This window comes from Quercus lobata, chromosome 5, assembly GCF_001633185.2.
Source record: "Quercus lobata isolate SW786 chromosome 5, ValleyOak3.0 Primary Assembly, whole genome shotgun sequence".
Classification (NCBI taxonomy): Eukaryota; Viridiplantae; Streptophyta; class Magnoliopsida; order Fagales; family Fagaceae; genus Quercus; species Quercus lobata.
In genome coordinates this window covers 55,387,102-55,411,204 of record NC_044908.1, presented here as the reverse complement: position 1 = coordinate 55,411,204, position 24,103 = coordinate 55,387,102, and the positions used below count along the sequence as shown (strand labels likewise).

At 33.3% G+C, this 24,103-nt stretch overlaps 3 protein-coding genes across 33 annotated transcripts in view; 1 reads left to right on the top strand and 2 right to left on the bottom strand.

Annotated features, from left to right (window-relative positions):
* On the bottom strand, nt 1-1,298 carry LOC115990718 (vinorine synthase-like). The gene is made up of 2 exons (XM_031114516.1): nt 1,017-1,298; nt 1-924 (listed from the first exon to the last, which is right to left on the bottom strand). Exons 1-2 carry the CDS (start codon nt 1,296-1,298, stop codon nt 1-3), a joined length of 1,206 nt encoding a protein of 401 aa, XP_030970376.1.
* Nucleotides 1,299-4,103: 2,805 nt separating this feature from the next.
* LOC115990717 (CBL-interacting protein kinase 23-like) lies at nt 4,104-7,054 on the top strand. The gene is made up of 7 exons (XM_031114515.1): nt 4,104-4,133; nt 4,818-4,880; nt 5,111-5,182; nt 5,357-5,464; nt 5,826-5,906; nt 6,716-6,769; nt 6,866-7,054. The coding sequence occupies exons 1-7, from the start codon at nt 4,104-4,106 to the stop codon at nt 7,022-7,024; spliced, it is 567 nt and encodes a 188-aa protein (XP_030970375.1). The 3' UTR covers nt 7,025-7,054.
* A 1,378-nt stretch (nt 7,055-8,432) lies between these two features.
* Nucleotides 8,433-24,103, bottom strand: part of LOC115991469 — a 62,356-nt gene continuing 46,685 nt past the window's right edge. For 17 of the 31 annotated variants that reach the window (XM_031115183.1, XM_031115174.1, XM_031115177.1 and 14 more), the window contains 3 exons: nt 22,897-23,626; nt 21,631-22,483; nt 16,320-18,024 (listed from right to left, as the gene is read on the bottom strand). In XM_031115183.1, coding sequence (XP_030971043.1) covers nt 16,492-18,015 — 1,524 coding nt within the window. In that variant the 5' untranslated portion in view covers nt 18,016-18,024; nt 21,631-22,483; nt 22,897-23,626 and the 3' untranslated portion in view covers nt 16,320-16,491. Of the gene's footprint in view, nt 8,829-11,674; nt 11,863-12,808; nt 12,987-13,734; nt 13,826-16,319; nt 18,025-18,179; nt 18,248-21,630; nt 22,484-22,896; nt 23,627-24,103 lie in introns of those variants that run through there. The other 14 variants (XM_031115186.1, XM_031115176.1, XM_031115196.1 and 11 more) reach the window with 13 other exon arrangements.

The following is a 24,103-nucleotide window of genomic DNA, read 5'->3' as shown; positions in this document are numbered from 1 at the left end:
CTAGCTAGCATATGAGAGCAGCTCCTGGTCATTTTCGAACATGACCATGTCTTCTTCCTTCATGCTCACCCATGTCTCAATTCCATCACCATCTTTGGTACTCATCATGACTACCGTATTCTTACAACAAAAGCCTGGACAACACACCCAGGTGGGCTTTCCCATACCAAAATCAACTTCATACACAGAAAACCTACACCAACTACTAAAGTTACAGGACTCTATCTCACCATTTTGGAATTGTTTGTCTTTTTTCCCTAGAAAATACAAATCTCCAACAGGGCCATCTTGTAGTTTCTTCAAGTACTCAGCATTGATTTCCAAGATAGTGTTCCTAAGCTGCCTCACTAAAAATTGGTAATCCTTCTCCATCTCAACCGGTGTTTCACCTGCAATCGCAACCCTCGCAAGATTCCCAAAGGAATGCACTGGAAGTTGTGGAACCATTCTCTCTCGCAGGTTCACTGCAAGAACTGCTGTTACTTGCTTAGGTTTTGTTGTCCTTGTCCGAGCCATCACCATGATACGCATCCATATGAATGCTGAAACGACCTCAACGCGTGATGCAACCCTGTCTTCTGGACCAAATGCAGCAGAGGCTTCTCTTCTTAGTGCGGCTATGCTCGATTTGTTGAACACAAACCTTCTGGTCACAATCGTTTCTTTTGAAATATAGGCTTCATTTGGCATGAACCCAGTTATATCTCTTGGAGGAAAATGGATGTGCGCATCAAAAATAGGACTTATAACTTCACTTTCTCCTCTACATGTGCCAGCCCATGCATTAACAAAATTGACTGCAGATATTACATCAGCAAGCTTATGTGAGATACACACAGCAATTGCAACTCCACCACACTCAAAAATATTATATTGGACAGCTAGGAGAACTTCCTTTCCAAAATCATTGCAACTATTATCGGGCTCAATGGTAGCAATTGGATTAGATCATTGCCATTTGGATTGTGTATCGCTTGTGATAGCTTGCATAGGACTCGAGCTTGAATATAGTCTACACCCTTGTCGTTACTGTTGATGGAGAATTCTTCATTAATAGGTGTTCCAGCTAATGGATAGAAGTGAGTTAAGGTTTCAGCTAGAGACTCTTTTAGCAAACAAGATCTTTCAAATGGTTCAACATCCACAACTTTCTTAGAATCATAGAACCAAATGATAGGAAAATGAAAGAGAGGTGCAAGTTGGTCTAAGAAGGAAAGCTTGAACTTCCTAAGGTGATGGGGTGTTGAAGATGATGGCTTAATTATCTCCTTGGAGATTATCTCAACATTCATCACCATCTTGCTTTGTACAACCCCAAATTACAAGGAAAGGAAAAATGTTATGCTTCTTCAGTTCAAGTCCATGTAGCCTCATTATATAGAGGAGGAATGACAATTTTAGGTACCTGATTTGGTAATTTTCTTTCAAGAAATATTCCTATTCAGTTTAGTGGCTTGTAATCACAATATTAAGGCTAAATTGCAAACTACACCCTTCAAATTGCAAACTAATTTTTATTGTTGTTATTCTAACCTTTTTTTATTTATTTAAGGGGTTAAGGATTATGTTTGAGGGAGCAAAGTTATTTTTAGAGTAATATTATATCTGCAATATTTTCACTATAAATCTTATGTGACAATTTTTTTTTTTCTTTTTAATGCAAGATAAAAATTCTACTTTAACCTAATCTAAGTGTATATGTATATGAAACTCTCTCTTAGAGACTTGAACCCAAACTCTTACCTCTCACACTCCACAAACACTTATATTCGGTGTCAATATTAATCCCCCTCCTATGGAAAGTGCTCAACGATCTCAATATGTAACTTTAGTTATTAAATATTGCGTGTCTTCTTATAATATTTCTTCAATTAATTAATTAGTTAATAAAATTACGTTCTATAGAGACTAATGTCTTTTTCTTTTAATTTTTTTTTTTTTATGAGAACCTAATGTCCTTTTCAATTTTTTTTTTATTTAAAAAAAGTCATTTTCATATCAGAATGTACCGTAAGTTTCGATTTGTTATATGTCTGTAGCTTGTAATTCTCTCTATTTATTCTTAAAAGAAAATAAGCTTGTAAATCTTTTTTTTTATAAATATTTTGTGTTTTTAAAAACGTTTTTTTATACACACACACATCACATACAATCAAATGTCCCACTTCATATCACTCTTTTCAAGTCATTATCGGCTAGGTTACGTGTTTTACAAAATACAATCAAATCATTCAAATCAAATGTCCCATTTCACATCACTAATTTCAATTCACTATAATTTCATGATTACGTTACGTGTCTTAGAAAATACTGTGGACGGATCCACTTTGGGACCAAGGGGTGCCCAACGTCTCTCCTATTTGTTTTTCTTGAATTCACAATTTTTTATTAATAAACATTTAGATTTTACTTTCCTATAAATTCAATCAATTTTTTTTTAAGAATCAAATGATTCAAATTCAACCCATTTAAAGAGTTTTTTAAACGTCAGTTAGACACTTAGTCTGTAATTTCTCTTAATGATTATTTTAAATATCATTTTCCTAGTTTTTAGTAATTTATGCTAACAAACTTTCAAAAGGGAAAATAGAATATATATATATATATATATATTTTCTTAATCAATAGAAAATTAAGGATAAACATGTTTTTATTTATTTATTATTTATATCAATATCTTTCACAATAGTTTTCTTTTTTCTTTTTTCTCCCTAAAAAATTTGATGAGAACAAGAATAGATGTAAAGCACGCATATGATACGTAATTTTTATTATTCACCACTGTTTTCTTTTTAAATTGTGTCAAATGGTTGGTTTAAGAATTAAAATCAAGGAAATCAATATTGTGTACCGGTATCAGTCATACCTGCAGTATATGCCATACTGACCATTAAATTAGTACTAATCCTCCTCAGTTTTCTTAAATGCACTGAATAAAATATCTGGATGTATTGGAGATTTAATGATAATCTTGTAATGAGATGGATCACAATACGTAATTAACAATAAATGTGAACTTTAAGAACAAAAATGAAATATTAAGGATGGAATGACACTTAATGCAAAATTAGAGACTATAATGCTAAAAAATAAATTAAAGACTGTCATTTGAAATTTAATTTTTTTTTGTTTTTAAAGATACTTCAATCAAAATTAGAGTTTTATATATAAAAATTTGTTGAACATTTACATGGTTACATACAATACACACTCTTTCTTTATGTTTGATAGAGTATATTATTATTATTATTTTTTAGCAGATTGATAGAGTATATTAGAATTAATTGATTTAAGGATAAATATTGTTACATACTTCTTAAGTGCACTCTACTTGTGAAATTGTGTTGTGAAAACACCACTTCGATTATAATTGTGAAAGAAAAATGATACATACACAATATTTTCAAAACAAATTTCAAGTACAAGATGATCGCTTAGGTACTCATCGTAATATTAATCCTAATTTTTCAATTCATTTTTTTGAATCATCCGAATCAGATTTGTTTTTTTTTTTTTTTCTCTCTTTTTTCTGGTTAGATTTATTGATTCAATTAAGTTGAATTCGAGGAATTTCTTTGATTTTACACTGAGTAACACCGTAATATTATTTGTTGTTTGACTGTGTGGCTGCCAAGAAAAAATGAACAAGGAAAAAGAGCAAGCGAAATGTAATTTGTTGTTTTTGATTTTTAACTATTAGGCGAAGTCAACTCTGGCTAAAACGTGTTTTTTAAAAGAAGTTGAAGACTTATCTTAAGTTTGTCATTTTGTGAAAACAGTGTGAAAAATAATTCTTTACTAATTATTATTTGCTGGTAGGTTCTTTATTTGACTTGAACTTTTCTGAAATTTTAAATAATTGTGTATTATTTTCGTTTTTTAATTTATTCAATGTTCGTTAGGTGGTGAATTATTCTTGTGATATCCCCAAAAATTGATATTAAATTAGTTGAGTATGTGACGAGTCCCACGTCATGGTATATTGGGTTGATATGAGCTTTATAATATAAATAACCTCAAAGAGCAACCAAATTAGAGAGAGTTAGAATTGGGTTTATTTCACAAACAAATCAATTCAATTTCAAATAAATAAGTCAATGACTATGGATACGAAGTTTTTCACAATTGCTGATGTGACATGTTGTGATTATTAATTAATGTCTATTTAGAAATAGTTTATCTAACTTTTTTCTAAAAGTGTGCAAAAGTATACTTGTACTTCGAAGAAGTAAGAAAAAGTGAGGTTTTAAAAGCTGTACATAAAAGTTAAAAACTAAATACTGAGAACGTTTGTCAACAATTGTAAACGTGATATTGCTCCAATCACAACTTAACACTCTAGTAGGTTGTGAAATACGTTGTGAAAAGAGATTGTGCCCCTATCATTGCTCAATACAATTTAATTGACTCAAAGTATAATTCTAGATTAGTCTTTTATGTTCTATATAATTTGCTTATGGAGTGCTTGCATAATTATAAGATAATATATATTTTTTTGATATGAAACTCCAAATCTAAGGAAATTTTGGTTAATATAATTACATTGGAAATGTAATTCTTTTGTCTCGTGTAATAATATTGAGACTCTAGGGGTTATTGTGCGCTGTTTGGTTGCTGTAAAAGTTGCCTAGAAAAGAAAATAAACAACATTTTGATTGCCAGATGAGTTCTTTGCACCCCCTCACTTTGGCATTTAGTGGAGAATTATTTAAGATTTATATGCATTGATTGTGCAAAGATTATACTTTGTTGAAGTTCTACATTTTCTATATATAAATGTTGGTTTTTTGTTTTTTGGGCTGGTTTCTCCTTTGCAGATTAAACGTGAAATTTCAACTATGAAACTGATCAGACACCCAAACGTTATCCGTATGTATGAGGTTTGGGAGCACACCTACTTTGTTTAATTTTATTTTTAACTTATCTTAATGCAATGAAATGACTTATTATTCAATCACCTTCTTCATGGTTTATTGGTGGAGATTTATATTTGATCTTAATTGTGATATATTTCTATATCCTGGATTCTCCACATGTTTTGTACTTAATCAGAATGTTTCTTGATTATCTTCTGAGTCTCGATTGACTTCCAGCAGTATTACTTGCGTAGGTGATGGCTACCAGGACGAAAATATATATAGTCATGGAATTTGTGACCGGTGGGGAATTGTTTGACAAAATTAAAATTGTAAGATAGTGCTTGTTTCCTACTGATGACTAACATATGTGATCTGGAATGAAGGGCCCTAAATTATATGCGCATGATCTGTTAATAGACTCTACTTATCATAAAAATGAATGATCCGTTAATAAACTCTATATAATTAACTGGTTTTTGTGCTATTTCTTGAGCCAGGCAAGTAAAGGAAGGTTGAAGGAAGATGAAGCTAGAAAGTATTTTCAGCAACTTATTAATGCTGTGGATTACTGTCATGGCAGAGGTGTATTTCATAGAGACCTAAAGATGTGATTTCTATTTCTTTCTTTTTTTAGCTATCTATTTACCTATAATACTCTTATAATGTTTGAGCTACTAAATCCAGCTAGGTCCAAGACATTTCAAAATTGACTAACTTGGTCCCTAATCACCATCATAGAGAGGAGAAAAATGAGTGATGGTTTAGGGACCAAGTTGGTCGGTTTTGAAATGTCTTGGACCTGACTGGCATTAGCCCAAATTTCAAGGGTTTGACTGTATTTTACCCTAAAATTAATTTATGCAGTTGGAGGCAATGAACTGATTTTTATGTATAATTGAATGACATTGCATCTATTATAAGAAAATAAAATAAAATAAAGATGTCATTGTGGTTTGTCATTTGCAGCCAGAGAATTTACTGCTGGATGCTAATGCAGTTCTTAATGTTTCGGATTTTGGATTAAGTGCACTACCACAACAAGTTCGAGTGAATATGATGACTTAATGTGATGCAGGGAGTGCAATATCAATTCAATTTAATTTTAGAAGTCCATTGTCTTTTTATTATATGTCTATTGAATTATTTTAAGTCTTGTTAGCTAGTTAAGTTATTAAGGTTGTTTTTGTAATTGCATAATTGGGTTTTGGCCTAAGTCAATCAGGGTTATTAGAGTTCAGTCCTAGTAGTCAATGGGGGTAGTACTATGATTGATGTATAAAACTTTGTTGGTTTATGCCAATGGCTTAGTGCTGAATCTGCTGATTCCAGGAAAGGATGCACTAGGTGCTAATTCCAAGCAACCCTAGGTTTGATTCCAGGTTTATCCTTTACTTTCTATTCTATTTGTTCCTGCAAAAGATTGTATTGCATAAATTTTGGTATTAGACCGTTAATTGTTCTGCATCATCTTGCCTCAGAAAAAAATTGTGTTTATGCACTTATCCAAAAAAATAAAAAATAAAGTTTTTATCCTAAAAGTTGCACAAAACCCTTGCCAATGAGCCCTGGTTCATATGTTAGTTTCTCCTCTTACAAGTGTGGGTAGAGTTTGGGGTCATTGGTTCAAAATCCACTGATGGGTCTGTAATTTACCTTTAAAAAAAAAGTTACGCAGAACTTAATAGGTGTTGGTGGCAACTGGCCACTGGGCCCTAGAAGCCCCACTTCTCATTCTGATTTGCCTGTGCCTACCACACTGTTTTTGGGTTATATTGGTACTATGGTGAATTATTAGGCAGGTTTACTTAATTTATCTATGAATGTACTGTAACTGATTATCTAATTCCTCTATTTAGGAAGATGGATTGCTTCACACAACATGTGGTACGCCAAATTATGTTGCTCCAGAGGTATATCTGCTTTTGATTCAAAGTGCAAGCTACAATTTCTTTACTCTCATAACCTTCTGTTTCGTTTTGTTAACCTTTGGCACTTCACTTTTGTAGGTGATCAACAACAAAGGCTATGATGTAGCAAAGGCAGATCTACGGTCATGCGGTGTGATTCTTTTTGTCTTGATGGCTGGATATTTAACTTTTGAAGACTCGAACCTTATGTCATTATATAAGAAGGTAAATTGCTCTCTGTCCCTCTCTCTCCATTAATTCATTCTTAGAATGTACCAGGAACATTTTTATGTATCCAGGTTAATTGCTTTACAATTATTAGAACAAATTGGAAATGTATTCTGTAATTATTTTAACCAAGTAAGAACTAGCCTTGCTACTTGCTAGACATGCTTTACAGTTCAACATATTAGGGAACTGGATAGCATTAAACATGCCGTAAACTCTCAGGGACCAACTGATGCAACAGACCTGTCATTAAATGACTGTTTCCTGTATCCCTTCACCACCCCACCCAAACCCCCCCACACCCCCCCCCAAAAAAAAAAACACACCCTCCTTTTGTTCTTTTTACCTCTCTTCTTTTCAAAAAACAAAGATTCAAAAGAATGACATGTAAGCATATTTTGGATGTAATTCAACCTTCTTCGTTTGCTTTTTTTTTTTTTTGGCTTCTTGTTTGGAATATGAATAATGTTAGAAATATAAACTATTTTACAAAAAAATTTACAATCTGTTGATGTAGTGAGTAATTATTGGTAAATAAAAAAGTGATATTATTAGTGGGCCTAGATGAAAAACAATAATAAGGAGTTGGCCACATCAACATTTTGTAAAAATATTGTAAAATAGTTTGTACCTGTAGCAATACTCTTGTAATATATACAAGAATTGGATAATAGCATAAAATTAGGGGTCCATACATGAACAATAACTACCCCTGATAAAATTTAACATTATTATTAATATGCATGATTAGTGAGACATGTCTTGAACAATTCAATCAAGTGATCTTGCACTCAGCTAGGCTGCAAATATAGCCAAATAACCCACCCTGGCCCACTCAGCATAAAATCATAGGGCCTGGCAGATCCGAGCCACAATTTAGTTGGCCTGGGCAGAACTCACACCCTTAATCAGTTTGAAAAGCCAAGTGCACCTATTCCTGGAGTAACTGGCATTATATGGGCATAAATTCATCCAGTTTAATGGGCTAGGCTCAGTTGAAAGAAAGTAGGTTGAGATCGTGCTGGCATAAGATTGAACTGGTGGTGCAGACACCAAGATGAACCAAGATTAGTGCTGATTTGAATTTCAAATTTTGAAATTTCATTGATGTAATTTTATTTTGATTGAAGATTTTGTGGGATTATGTTTTATGGTTGAATTACTTTTCTTATTAATGCACTCAATGAAAGCCTATTTAAAATAGCTTCCAATAAAATGTATGACAGACTTTGATGAATAAAATTTTGAATTGGAAAATTCCCAATGGCTGGCTGCTGATTCCAAGCAAACCCCTAAGTTCAGAATCTTGGGTTATCATTTTCTTTTATGTCAATTTTCCCCTTTATCCCCCATTTGATATTGTCCTGCATCAAGCGGTCTACCTATATGTTGAACTTGCAGCTAAGGTATACATTATTCGCCTTTTTTGATGAGAGGGACAAACAAGAGGCTTTGAGAAAACTAGTGTTGGATTGACACTAGCCCATCAGAGTTGAAACCCTGGACTTGGAAATAGGCAGGACCACCAAAGTAAATAAAAATATGAGTTCTTGGTGACATATATTCCGAACCTATTCTCTTACTACCATAGAATACTTGTCAGTTAGGGACACCACCAAGTGGACATACCTCATCCTTATGCAGCAATGTGAAGCAAGACCCAGTCTGGCCTGCTCTTGCTGTCCGACCAACCAGATGAATAAATCTCTTCATGTATGTGGGCAGATTATAATTAATGACGTTTCTATCCCCTTCAACACCCATGCCAGGAGCCACCGCATTAGAGGAAACAAGTACTTGTATCTTCCCTTCCCGGAATGCCTTCAATGTCTTACTGCAGTACAAAATCAGATTTTCATTACATGTTAGATAACCTCATAAACCGTGTAATAAAACAAATTAAAGCCATCAGCACATGAAATTTTTTATTGCATTAACCTATCAAAAAATAAAAATAAAAAATCATTGCATTAGGAAAAAGAAAGGGAAAAAGTTGAGCTTTCATGCCCTTAAGGTAGACGTGAATAAGGCCTATGACAGGGTAGATTGGAACTTCCTACATGCAGTTCTACTGACCATGAATTTTAGCCCAAGTTTGATTAATTTGATCCAAGAATGTGTGACAACTGTCAACTACAGTCTAATCATCAAAGGAAGCCCCAGACAATATTTCAAACACAGCAAAGGTCATAGACAGGGGAACCCCCTTTCCCCTTATCTTTTTCTAATGTGCGCTAATGTCCTCTCAGTTGCTCTTACGCAAGCTGAACTTCAAAAGAGCATTACAGGAATTAAATTAGGGAATCAAGGCTGCTCTTTCACTCATCTATTTTTGCTGATGATTCCCTGTTTTTCTTCCAAAATGATAAAAACTCTGGTAGTAACCTTAAAAGAATCATTGATTGGTACTGTGATATCTCTGGACAATGCATTAACTATCATAAATCTGATCTATATTGCTCTCCAAACATGCCTGAGGAGGAACAAGTGTCCCTGTCTCAAAACCTCCAAGTTAATCTTGTCCAGACTCCAAGTAAATACCTGGGTCTCAATTTCAAGTTTAGAGGAAGAAGAGTTGCTCACTTTCAAAACTTGATTGTCAGATTTCAGTCTAAATTACAAAGCTGGAATGCCAAACTTCTGTCTCAAGCTAGCAGAACTACTCTTATTTCTTCTATACTGCAAGCCATGCCCCTTTACACCTTTTCCTGCTTTAGGGTCCCTGGAACTGTTTGTAAGAAGTTGACTCCCTCACTAGAGCTTTTTGGTGGGGTCATGAACCCCACCTAAAGAAACTCCATCTTATTAATTGGGATACAATTTGTCAACCCAAAAAGGAAGAAGGCCTTGGCTAAACGAATTTTTAGCTTCTTGAACCAAGCAATGCTTGCTAAACAATATTGGAGAATTATCCAACACCCCAATTCACTTTTAGACAAAGCCCTTAAAGGAAAATACTTTCCCAATGGTTATAGAACCACCCATCTTGGTCACTCAATTATTCTCAAAACTTGACAAAGGGAATCAAAACATCCATGTTGTTGCTGACCTGATTAATAGCTCATCCCATAGTTGGAAGTTTGACACTATCAGGTCTCTATACCAGCAACCCACTTGCAATCAAATTTTGCACATTCCTCTAACAAACACAGAAGGGGGAAGGGGCAAAGTCTTGTGGAAACACTCCATCTCTGGAGAATTCCCAGTTAGTAAAGCTTATGAGTTGCCGCATAAGAACTTTATGGCTGACAATCCGATAGGTACAAGACAACTAGACATTCATAGCAGTGTTCTGAGTGTGTTATGGAAGTGAAGCTACCATTAAAAATCCTCACTTTTATATGGAAACTTCTCCATGATTGTATATTTCCATTAAAACTACCAATCTCAACCAAATCTTGGTGGGTCGATGGCTTGCAAGATGTATATTGGAAAACAAAAAGTTGGATCAGGAGAACTTGAACACCTCACAAGCTCCATTTACAACCTTATGGACAATCTCCAATCACAGAAACCAGGTCGTACATGAAGGTAAATGCCCTAATCCCATTGACATAATACTAACCTCAATCTTCTTTGCAGCCCAAAGATTTCATTGTGGATGCTAGAAAATTGGCAATTACTTGTCAAAATTGGAAGCCATAGGGACTGACAGACCAGAAGGAGCAGTTATGCTTTTAAAACACTAAATAAGGAAGGAAGAAAAAATCTTTAGAGGATGCAATAGGAATGGTTTTGGCACCCCACTAACAGCAGCCAAGGAAGCACTGGCGGGAGCTCTTTTGCAAGCTAAAGAACTGGGCTTTCGTCATATCATAGTGCTCACAAGATGCAAATATGTGGAGCAAGTTTGCAACAATAAAAGAAAACCTTTTTGGCAGGATCTAGCGATTACAGACCTGAAAGCTTTGCAGCAGCAAGGGATGAAATTTAGCATAATGTTAGTTCCTAGAGTTATTTTGTCTGATGTTGATGATATGGCCTCTTTAGCTACCAAAAATACCAATCCACCGTAACTGGCTACACCCAGAATTTTGTAATGCTCCATACTAATGTACTTATGACCCTAATGTATCTGTGATCTTTATGTTATTAATATTATCAAAAAAACTAGGAAACAAGAATCCAAAGGTAGGACTTGTTCTAAAGACACAGATAACCAGTGTTTTTCAAAAAAGAAATGGTACACAAACACTCATTCAGCTCACAATTACCGATTACCCATAGATAAGATGCAAACATCAGTCTGCATGGGTAATCAGCCTGGTGGAGCTCCCATCCCATTAGAGGCTCAAATGACAAGTCAATGGATGTTTTCAACTAATGGATTATCCTTCAGTTATAAGCCACTTAGCCATGGAAACCAAAATAGGCATAACTGACAGTGAAAATATTTCTAATAAATCAAAGCACTTTCAAAGCTCAGACCTCTTAAATTTTCCCATGACTTCCAAAATAGTGAAACTGAAAATTTCATTACAAAACGGGGAAAATTAAATTGAGATTTTTAGTTCCCATCATCTGGACACCCTTCATTCATTCTTGCCACATGTTTTTATGCTTATCAGCAGCAGTCAGTATACAGCTAAAGTTTTTTTCTTTTTTCCTTTTTTCTCTCCAATCTGGGAAGAATCAAGTAGTTTAACATGAATGCCATTAACAAGTTAAACCAGAAATTACCTTATTACAGATTGATGTTGAAGACTTGAATACTCCTTGATCTTGATTTGTAGATCACCAAAAAAATTTAGTAAGGTGCATAGACGATGAGTTGATTCCATAGAAGATGTGAAAATGATGCACTTCTCTCCTCCTAAATTTTGCAGAAGGGCAACCAAATACAATGCTTTGAGTTTTGATTCACAAATCTGTAAACAAGAGATGGAAATTTGAAATTACAGAGAGCAATGGGATTCCCATTAAACATCAATTAACGACAGTTATCAGAATCTAATACCTAGATTTTGAGTATACAAAGCATATAAATGTAACCATGTCTTAGGGGTGGTATTGATCAAAATTTTCTAATAAGCGCCAAAAGATATCATGGTGACCAGCTCAAAACACAGCCCAAAATTGACACACACAGAAACTTTCAAAGTTCTTTCCAAAATTTTAAAATTTGACCAGATGCTTCTTCAGTAAATTTTTTTTTTTTTTATTGGTAACTATACAGTCTATACACACACCTAGTGATTCTTGAACCCATGAGTCACAACCTCACCCTTTTCCTTGCTATTACAAGGGGAGGAAGTATCATTTGATACTTTATGATCACAGTACAAAGTTGTATTAAATTTGCTACTTTATGTTTGGTTTTTGAATTTATATTGTTAAAAATTGAATTCTGGCAAGTGAATTTATCGAGTCAAATTTAAAAACAATAAAAAAGTATCCAAGATTCCTCCTTTCAAAGATAAAAAAGACAGAAAAGTAATACCAAAACTGAGATTTGATCATTTGACGGTTTCCAGTGTCAAAGTACCTTTGATGATTATAAAACAATGCCCAATTAAGGTTTATGTGCCTGAAAGTTATTCAAAATTCTCAAACAGAACAAATTGCCAACAACAAAACTGAAACTAAAACTTGCCTTTAGTGGAAAATACCATGAAAGTAAGCTTTTAATTATGAAGAACTTTTAGACAAGTGAAAAACATAATTGTCATGTTTGTTTTTAGCACAGGATGAATAACTTTTTCAACTTGAAAAGTAGTCTTAAATGCAATAAGTGAGATTGCATTTAGAACTTGAAATAGAATCAGAATTGTGCTTCAAAAATCAAACATTGCTAGTACAGTTACAATGGCATACCAATTTGTACGATTCTAATTGTTCTGAAGGCTTCTAACGACTTTGCCCAGTTGTCAAAAATAAAGGATGATGCAGATCGAGCTGAGCAAGCTTGCTTGGATCTCGGGTCAGTGTTGCAAACACAACCATCTTCACAAGCCTGGGTGAAGGTTTACCCTTAAACCCCCTCTCAAAACCACTGCAATAAATAATATATCAATACATCATTTCATATAGTTTTCATCTTTAATATAATATTAAACAAGGTAATCTTGAGACTAATAAATCTCTAAAATGAATCCTCCATTGGAGGTGAGAATACCTCATCTGTTTGCTCATTTATAGAATAAATTTTCATTTTCATCCTGTAACAGGTCCTCTTTTGAGCATGGTTTTGAATATTGCTAATGGTCCCTATTTATGAGTAATGGATACACTACCTAATCGTCACATAGGTCACAATGATTAGGTATACCCTTGACTTCTTTGGCACAAAGGTCACAAGTGAATGTAATCCACTTCAATAAAAGTCCCCCTGTAATCTACACTAATGGATTGTCACAATAAAACATTCAATTTGATAATAAAGAACTAAGGCTCAACCCAAAAGAAAAATATATAATAAAAACTAAAACCAGATTTGTCCTTTCTATAAACATCCACAATATATGTTGAAATTACACTGGGAACATTGGTAGATCAACTCTATGCAAGTACCAACACAATAATCACATTTAAGGTGGACTTTAGTTCCTCAATGAAAGTAAGGGGGTGTGTACGACAGTCAAATGTGTAAGCACCTCCAAACTTGTAATTTGTGATAGATTGTAGCCCAATAATGTGATTCTGTGAAGAAACCAGGACAAATCTATCACACAGTGGGAAGGAAATGCCAATAAAAAAACCTAAATTTCCCACAGGCAGGTAAGCAAAATAATGAAACATACCTGATAAGTAGCTGTGTGTGTCACAGCTCTCAGCTTTTTGTTTTTCGATCAATACTTGTGCAGTTTCACTTTCACCCATCAACTTCGCAATCTGCAAGAGATACCAGAGAGAGCAGAAAATCAAAGGACCAGTTTGTTCAGGAGAAAGACCATTCTTTATGTAATAAGGACCAGATTTCAGAGCACAGCATTAGTTTGTGTAGATTTATCCTATCCAATTACTTAGGCACAGAGCTGAAAAGCTCAAAACAAGGAAGCAGTACACACAGTGTATAAAATTTGGCAGGGAAGAGTGGATATAAATATAAACATCTTCTGAGAAACAAATAAACCAAAAATCATAAAACCAAAAAACGCTTCCAGGAGGAAATATTTCACGCAATGTGCTTGCTTTTGTAATCTTCTTATAGGAATACAATGACTAAATCAAGTTTTAAACTGCAAAGGCAATTTGTGAAATCACAGCAAAACTGATCCTGGTTAGAGTACCTTTCACCTTACATGTTTTAAAATTGATAACAAATTAATCATCTAAGCATAGAGTTGCTTTAACTTATTTACTCTGCTGAGTTCTTCACCTGTATGTACAATGAATGTAAGGCACTATCAGAAAGCCAATGAACCGCGATTTTTATGACCCAATTTTAATTATATATAATATGATGTGTTAATTTTGTTAGGAATGAAATATGAATGGAATGTGTGCAAGTTTAATTTTTTTTTTTTTTTTTATGGGTTTTCACAACTCTTGCATATTGGAGTTTATTGCTTTTTATCCATGTTCACACACACACACACCTCATTTGTTTTTGCTAGCAATGGGGTTCCTTACTCAGATGCTAAAAAAGAGGATTCTTGGTTGCAAGGAATTCAAATTCCATCCCAGATGAGAATATGCAGCTTATTAATCTTTATTTTGCAGACAACTAAATGATTTTCCCAAGAGCTAATTTACTCCCATTCCAATTAGTGTAAAGTGTTTGGAAGACTTTAAAGTGATTTATGGCTTGTAGATTAATATTTGTGCAGGTGTATCTGCTGGTCTAAAGAACCAGATTTTGGTTGCTCTTCACTTTAAGGAAGGTAGTCTCCTAGTTGGATATCAGGGTATGCCTCTAGTCCCTGGTAACTTGAGCTTTTATGATCGCAAGCCCTTAATTGAGAAAATAACTAGAAGAACAAATGCTTGGACATTTTAATACATATCCTTCGTACGCAAATTGAAGTTATTACAATTAGTCTTGTATAGTGTCTTTGGGAGGTGAGTGAGTCGATGCAACTTTTTTCAAGTGTAGATTAACACAAGATTTATAGGGAAAGAAGCTACACTTCGTACAACTATAAAACGGAAGCGGAATGACTCCAATGCACCAGTCACATTTTTTGTTATTCTAAACAAAATAACGTTTAATGGAATACAATCTTAAGTGTGGCCAAAGCTGTGCCACAGAAGACAGCCATTTCATAAAACAAAAAAGTGAGCAAGGCACATTCCCTCCACCACATTGGAGTAATTGGTTGATCCAAACCATTACACAGACCATTATAGCAATTGGGTTTTTGATCTTCTAAGAAAAACATTTCCATATTGATTATAAGAATATGTTCCGTTTAACTTTTGTAACAAGTAACAACTGCTCTGTGCCTAAGTTATAACAATGGCATTAAAATTTAAAGTTGTACTGATTGTGTAGAAGCAAGAAAATGAACAAACATAAACACAGTATAGATATTGCAGATGAAAAAGTGAAGAACTCCCAACACTTAAAAATAAATAAATAAAAGAAAATAAGATTTCCTAAAAAATGCAAGAGTGTGAGAACCTGAGAATAAGATGAGCACATTAGGCAATTTCTCCATACTTGGAATGCAGCAAAGTTGATATTTTTGGCATATTGGACATTATTTAAGCAAAATAGTAGACATTTTTTGGAAGCAAAGACCAGCTTCACATTTGACTAACAATTACTTCTAGATTATTCCATATAACTTAAAAGAATTTGTATTTAGGAATAACTATTAATTATGGTTCCAACAAAATAACAAAAGAAAATGCTGCATTTCTAAACTTATGAGCATAAGCAGCTTGTATATTATGCAATTAATGCAACAAAGACTTGAGGTTTTTAAGAAGTTTTGTCAAAAAGGTAGGATAGACCCCAAACACCAACCATAGCCCCAAAATGGTCACATCATCGGCAATTGACCAATGTCCCAACACCTAAACATAGATACACACCAACAACAAGATCAAATATTGTTCAAGACACCCAAACATATATTTAAAAAATAAAAACCTCAGGCTTATTGCCAATGTCAAGATTGGTAGGTTCAATGAAGAATAGAGTAAGTTGCTTGTAGAATTGAAATCTAATTTTAACAAATGTTACAACACATTAATTGTTTTGGCCATTTGAGAGGTACAAACAACAATACTAATGAGCCTAAACTCAAAATAAATAAAAGTTCTCTTGTAAACTACACTAATGGATTATCGTAATAAAAAATTCAGTTTGATAATAAGAAAAAAGGCCCAACCCAAAAGGAAAATATATAAATAAAAATAAAAACATTTATTTGTCTTTTTCATACACAATAATAGTGCATGTTGAAATTACATGAAACACATTGATATATCAACTCTACACAAGAACCATTACATTTGTTACATTGAGGGTGGTCTTTAGTTTCTTCAATGAAAGTAAGGGGGTGTGGATGAAAATCAAATGTGTGAGAAACTCCAAATTTGTACTTTGGTTATCTCCCAAGTATACATTTGGGATGGGCAGGATAACTACAATTCACACAAAAGTAAAACCAATGCTTTGGGTCTCTTTCTTCTTCACAAATATCACAATAATATTCACCGGAGTCATCTTCAACAATATAATAGAGAGTAAAGGGGTGCTCATGTTGTTTGTACCTTGTGACTTGTGGTAGTGTAGCGCATTTTATGTCCAAAGCAAATTCACAAGTGGTACAAAGGAATATTGGGTACGTTTTAGAATCACAACAACTGCAATTATGTTCAGATTCTATGCTTGAAAGAAGAAGTCGATGCTCATGACCAGGGTGGGTAAGGATGTCTGAGATTAAACTACATGAAATATCAAGACTAAACTCGCATCTTAAACATGAATAGATGAAGCCATTGAAATGACATTTACAGGCATAACACCTCCTATAAGGTAGATCTGGGAAGAGGGTGAGTGGGTGTTGATGAAGCAGGTGTCGTTTTTTTCTAGGTAATTTAGCACAAGATTCATGTAAAAAGAAACTACAATTTACACAACTATAAAAAGGAGGGAAAATAGCTTGCACGCACCCGTTGTATTTTTCATTAATCAGAACCTCATCATCCGAAAGCTTTAAGTCATGCTCATGACTAAAATGTTTGATTTCTATGGCTATTTCAGTTCCGTCCTCCCTCACTTTGATATTTTTGACTTCGTAAGCTGCTGAGTCAACAGATTGATTGAGCTCTTTATCATCATTCTCCAACTCTTTAAGTTCCTGCAAATTCATGTACTCCCTATATCTGTAGTCCGCAGCACAATTGATGTGAGCAACGAAATCGCATCTGGAGCAAAAGTAAAACCCATAGTTTGTATTCACTTTTTGAGCACAGATCAGACAAAATCGAGAGTCGGATTGGTGGAGTCCAACTTCAAGATAAGAATGGGTGAGGTGGAGGAGGTGCTCGTGACGTTTAACCTTGAGTGTGCGCGGCAAAGAAGCACAAGTATTATGAACCCAGAAACCACATAGGTCACAATTATTAGGTATACCCTTGACTTCTTTGGCACAAAGGTTACAAGTGAACGTAATCCACTTCCAAAAGGGGGTTAATGGGTGGTGGTGGACTTCAGATTCGATGGTGGGCGATAAGGGAGTACATGTGGCGTGAACGTTGAAGTCGCAGCGGTAACAGCGATAAGTGTATTGTCGGCGAGATTCATTGCAGAGCTGGCATTTGGTCTTTTGTTTGTGTTCTTCTTCTTCTTCTTCAGGATAATGTGTCTTTTCATCAAAGAGAATGAGAGGATGGATTGGGTGCAAGGGATGGTGCAACCCAAGCGGCAATTCCGCACATGATTTATGATGTCTGTATCGCAACCACATTCCCTCTACAGATGCGCATTCTACACAATAGTAGCTAGGACCATAAACTGATTCTTGGCACCCCCAACAAGTAGCTCCATTTCGGTAGTCTTGTTCGAAGACCAAGGGATGCTTTGAATCGCAAAAATGTAGAAGCCGGTGCTGCTGCGGCTGCTCCATCTTCTTGTTCTATGACATAATCATCAAAATAGTGATGCGTCAGAATTGGTTTCGAATCTATCTAACAACACACCATTTTCTTTAAATTTCCATGTAAAATGACCCATTTTGGAGTTTGGATTTTAATAACAAAAAGATTCGAAGCTTTTGGTTTGGGTTCATACCGTTACTTACAGTCACAGAGCGTATACAGAGGATTTGGGCGTGAAGTGTTCTATTTTTATGTTAAAAGGCATGGGTTGGCCTGGGTGGGCATTTTTGTTGGTGGGGTCTTTTCAATTTTGTAATGTTAAAAGTGGAAGACAATTTTAATAACCTACAAATTATTGACATAGACATAGGACTAGGAATTCTATAAATTTATTTCATTATAATAAAAACGTGATTTTTTTTACTTGACTAGAAAAATATTATTTCTTTGGATAAATAATAAGAATAATGTCTTCTTCTTTTTTGTGTGTCTCTTCCTTTCATTCAATCACTCTCTTTTATTTTTATTTTTTTTAATGCTCATTCTACCACTCCCTTAATCTTTATAATATTTTGACAAGATTTTGTAGCTTAGTTCAAAAAAAAAAAAAATGTAAACTATCTTTATGTTACAAAATTTAATAGGGATTAGGTTCTTCTAAAAAAGAATAATTTGCTAAATCCATTATTGGAATAATTTTATTTCCTACAATTACCTTCCTTACCAAATATTAGTGTGATCTATTCTTTCTTTCAAATATTATGGTAATTGGGCATCAACAACTCACTAATCTATGAAAAAAATTTAGGTTTTTTTTTTGGTATTCTTCAACATAATAAACAACTAATTTTATAGATTTAATAGTAAATGACAACTAATTATTTTGAAATTTTAGATGTGATTAGCATATAATAAATATCAAATAAAAACTTAGAATCAAAAAAATAATGATTAATAAAAAATAAAAAAATTAAGAGATATACCTTTCATCATCCAACCAAAAAAAAACATGATATACCGTTTATTTATCTCATAATTCAACAATAATATATCTCACAAAACTATAGAGTCAATTCAAGTCCAATAAAATATTAACAAGTGAAAATGTTTTTTGAAAAAAAAAAAATTATTTTCCAAGTGTTTGGTTGCATTCCTAAAAATACTCCGAAAAATATTTGTAAGTGTTTATTTGTATAGATGTTATGAAATACATATTTTCTACTACTTTAACACATTCTCATCTCCTAAGCACATATATAATATAAAAAATAAAAAAATAAAAAGTAAAATTTTAGATTTAAGAAAAAAAAAAAAAAAACCATAATCGAAGACCAGCGGTTGGTAGTGGTTGGCCACCAAACATCGGGAATTTTAGTGGGGGGTGGAAGTTCAATTGATGAGTTTGGATGATGTGGAAAATGGTTTACGAAAAATAAAAGCATAAACTAATTTTCGCCATAAAAGCTCTTATCTTATGGTCAAGTGGAAAAAAAAAATTGTAATTGACCAACATTTCCAGTCACCCCAAACACCTGTAAATGAGGAAAATGTCTTGTGAAATCAAATTCAATCAAACCAAACACAGCCCAAATTTTACAATATTTAATGTTTATATGAAAAATTTTAAGCAAGCAAAGTAAGTTGTAGCTTATAAACAATAAAACACACACACACATATATGAACAAATTTTATAAAAGTATCAATACTCACAGTAAAAATAATACAATTTGGCTTCAAAACACACCTAAAAAAAGCTTCCAATTGGCCTCAATTTTGAGTTTGTTGAAGTTAAGTTCATGTAACATTTATCTATAACTACGAAAAGAAAAGGGCATCAAACACAAAGGTGTAGGTGAATCCAAATTTAGATGGATCACATACGAAAAGAAATAGAGAGAAAGAGGGGCGCAATGCATGAGAATTGGTTTCGAATCTAACAAGAGCATTTTCTTAAATTGCACTCAATTTCGACGTAAAATGATTGATGTAGAGTTTGGTTGCAAGAGATATTAAGGTGATTATTGGATTTTAATAAGAAAGATTGAAAGCTTTTGGGGTTCATTCCATTACAATGAGAGTATACAGGGGAGGATTTGGGTCTGTGTTTGATGTTACTTGGGTCTAATAAAAGTCAAGTACAAAAATTGGATTTTTAGAATGAAATTAAGAAATTTGGATTGAATGCGGTGGGTATTTTCAATTTTAAACTATAAAAAGTGGTGGGAGGCAATATTAAAAGTGAAAAACTTAACACTATTGACATATATTGGTATATTTTTAATTGATTTCTTAAAATTTAAAATAAAATAATACGATTTTTTTTATTAATAGCAATGCTCCTAAAAAGTTAAAAATAAATATTATACAATTATGCACAACAAAAGTTCAAACCATATCTATAACTAATCGTGATTGTTCTTGTGATTAGAAAAAAATATACTTTTCTTTTTTTAACTTTATTCTTCCAGTTTTATGTCAATTGTCATCATTCATTAAAAATATTTAACCCAATTTTAAGTTTGCCTTTATATTTGATATAGTTTATTTTTTAGGCAAGATATTACTTAATCCCCTGATCAACCAATACAACTCAAAACAACAAAGCTAATACAACAAAACTTCCAAGAAAAATTTTTGACAGAACTTTAGTTTGAGGATACAAAACTGAAAGTGTAAAATTGTTCAGAGTTTCACATCAACCTTACACAAACATACTTCAATGTTACACGGATTTTACCATCAGAAATACAAGCAGCTAATTTCTTATTTGTAATTATATAGTTCTACTTGAATAAAAGCTATGCCTTTTTTTCCATTAGATATTTCTCTCTTTCTTTTCTTTTTTTGGTTACTCAATCTATCACTCTCTTAATCTTTATGTCCGTTAATATTTTGACAAGAGTTTTGAAATCCAATGATATTATCAAATGTTCTTCATGAAGTAAATCTAGGTTCAAATACTCTCTTACCCACATGATATAAATAGAGAAAAAAAAAAAATTATTAATGTTTGTGATGGAATGTAAATTATCTTATTATAATACTATCAATATGAGACAAAATGAATAATTGATAGGGATTGGATTCAAGTTAGACTTTGGATAACTTTACAAAAATTATATTCCACATTTTTTTTTTTTTACAATAATAGTTTGCTAAACCCACTGTGGAATAAAATTCATCTTGCTAAGGTGATCTTTTTTTTTTTTTTTTCAAATATAAAGGTAATTAGGCATTTAAAACTTACTAATCTATGAAGAGTTCTTATTGGTTTTTTCTTTTTCTTTTTTTCTTTTTTTTTTTCAAGTGTGTATTCTAATATAATAAACGAATAATCTTATAGATTTAACAGTAAATGACAACCGATTATTTTGAAATATTATATGTGATTAACTTATAATAGACATTACATAAAACTTGGATTCAAGAAAATAGTTATTTAAGTGATATACATTTTATCAAAGATACATTAAATGTAACATAAACTAAACCATTTAGTGTCAATTTCAAGTGCAATGAAATTTTACCATATTTAACATCTATATGACCAATTTTATGCAAGCAAAGCACTCTATTGTTTATGAATAACAGTAGAAAAACACATGTATATGAACAACTTTGCAGAAAAATAATCAATACTTACAAAGATAAGAATAATATTTTGGCTTCAAGACACCCTAAGAAAGCCTCCAAGTTAGCCTCAATTTTAGTTTTGTGAAAGCCAAGTTCATGTAGAAATCATCTATAACTTCTACTATATATAGAAAATTATTATGCCATTGTGTCAAAAAAGAGAAGTAGGCAAAGCAAGGCATTTATGCTTACTTGCCAACTTAGACTTGTATAATTCATGTGGAACAAGAGAAAAAAATAGACAAGGTATTTATGCTTGCTTGCCAACTTAGACTTATCTATTCTCTTTAATTTAATTTTTTTTGTTCCAAGTCCAAAATTCATACTGACATTTACGTTTTCTTTCTTTTTGCTTGCTTGTCTATACTAACACTTTTCACCAAGTGGCCACTATTACTTTATTGCAGCCACTAAGAGCTATTCAGTCACCACCACTATAGCTAAATTTAACTTGATCTTCCACCAAAAGAGAAAAACTATTTGCAAGTGGAAAAAATGTCAAAATTGTAGGTGGTTTACTAGTAATTTAATGAATCAACACACAAAAATACAACCAAAACTGCTTAATCGTAGAAGAAAGGCACATACATACACATACATATGGACTTTTTATTTCAAAGGCACATACATACACGTCCACATGGACTTTTTATTTCGAAATGGCATATTGTTAATCCTATCACTTCCAGCATAGATTACGCATCATTAATTTGCTTACAAAAATCAGTGTATTTGTGTTTCTTGTTCCACTTACACCTCCCAATTACTAAAAGATGAGCTTTCACTATTGCATGGACCATTATTTTGACAGTGACACAACTTCCCTCTTCAAGTCTCATGTCAGCATATTTTGATAGAAAATCCTACAGAAATAGCCATAAATCAGAAGAACATGTGTGTGAGAGAATACAAAACTTCCTGTCCATAAGTAAATACAACACTAAGACATGCATTAAATGATCTGACGATCAAAATTTGGAATGAAATGAGTGTCTGGCTCTTTTGTGTTTGAAAGAAAGTGAATTGACATTCTACTGGATCAATACAGATACCATTTTTAATTAGAAAAGAAAAAATAAGGACAATGAAGAAGGATAAAACAGCAAACACTGAAGCCATTATACGTGTTCTACCAAAAACATGCTGGTGACAGATTGCAACCCAATAATATGAAGAAACTATGACAAAACTGTCACACAGTGGAAATTACTTTGTAGGAGAAACCAATCTCAAACCTAAATTTCCCACAGGCAGGTAAACAAATAATGAAGAATACCTGATAAGTTGCTGTGTCAGGGTTCAGTCTTTTGTTTTTCAATCAATACTTGTGCAGTTTCACTCGTCAACTTCCATTTTACAATCTGCAAGAGATACCAGATAGAGCAGAACACCAATGGACTAGTTTGTTCAGAAGAAAGACCATTCTCTATGTGATAAGCACCAGATTTCAGATCCTAGTATTAGTTTGAACAGATTTATCCTTTCTAGTTAGCTACGCACAATGCTGAAAAGCTCAAAACAAAGAAGCAGTGCATACCCATTGTATAGAATTTGGCAAGGAAGAGCGGATATAAATGTGAACTTCTTTTGAGAAAAAAATAATTCCAAAACTATAAAACCAAAAAGTGCTTCTAGGAGGAAATAATTCTTACAATGTGCTAGCTTTTGTTATCTTTTTCTAGGAATGCAATGGCTAATTCAACTTATAACTGCAAAGACCAATTGAGAAAGCATGGAAAACTCAACCCGGTTAGAATACCTTTCACCTTACATGTTTGAAAAAGGACCAGCTTCCATAGCAAATAAATCATCAGACATAGTGTTGCTTCAACTTATTTACTTTGCAGAGTTCTTCAACTTCATGTAAGATCAATTTAAGGCACTATCAGGAAGCCCAATGATCAACGACCATGCATTGGTCTAGAAATACCTCAGGTAAATTATCTAGAGGCCTGCTGTAAGTACTGAAAAGCACCTTCTTTCTCTTGAATCAATAACCACACAACCTGGATCATTCAGAAAAAGTAAGCCCACATTTTTCACTTTGTATTAAATATATGAACATTTCAAGCTGCTACCATGCATAAGGAACAACCTTTCGAATGTACTCTGCTTATGATATGCAGCAAAGCAACTCTGACACTAATTTAGAGTAGTAACCAATTCATAAAATTAATATAGCATGTCAACATAAAAGGGAAATTGCAGCATCTTTAAAGCTACCATACAACTTACTGCAGACCTGATGCTCAAAACGAAAGTAAAACTTAGCTTAGCCTATGGGTTGTCTACAAGCCTTAACCAGAAAAGGAAGGTGATAACAAACAAAAAAGATGCAAGAGAACCATGCAAAATCAAGGAAGCTATTTTACACATAAAAGAGCATGCTTATAAGATTGTGGAAGCAAAGAATTGCAAGATCATTAAATGATGGAATGCTTCTTCTATCAACAAAGAGATGATCAAGGTACATAAAAAATCCT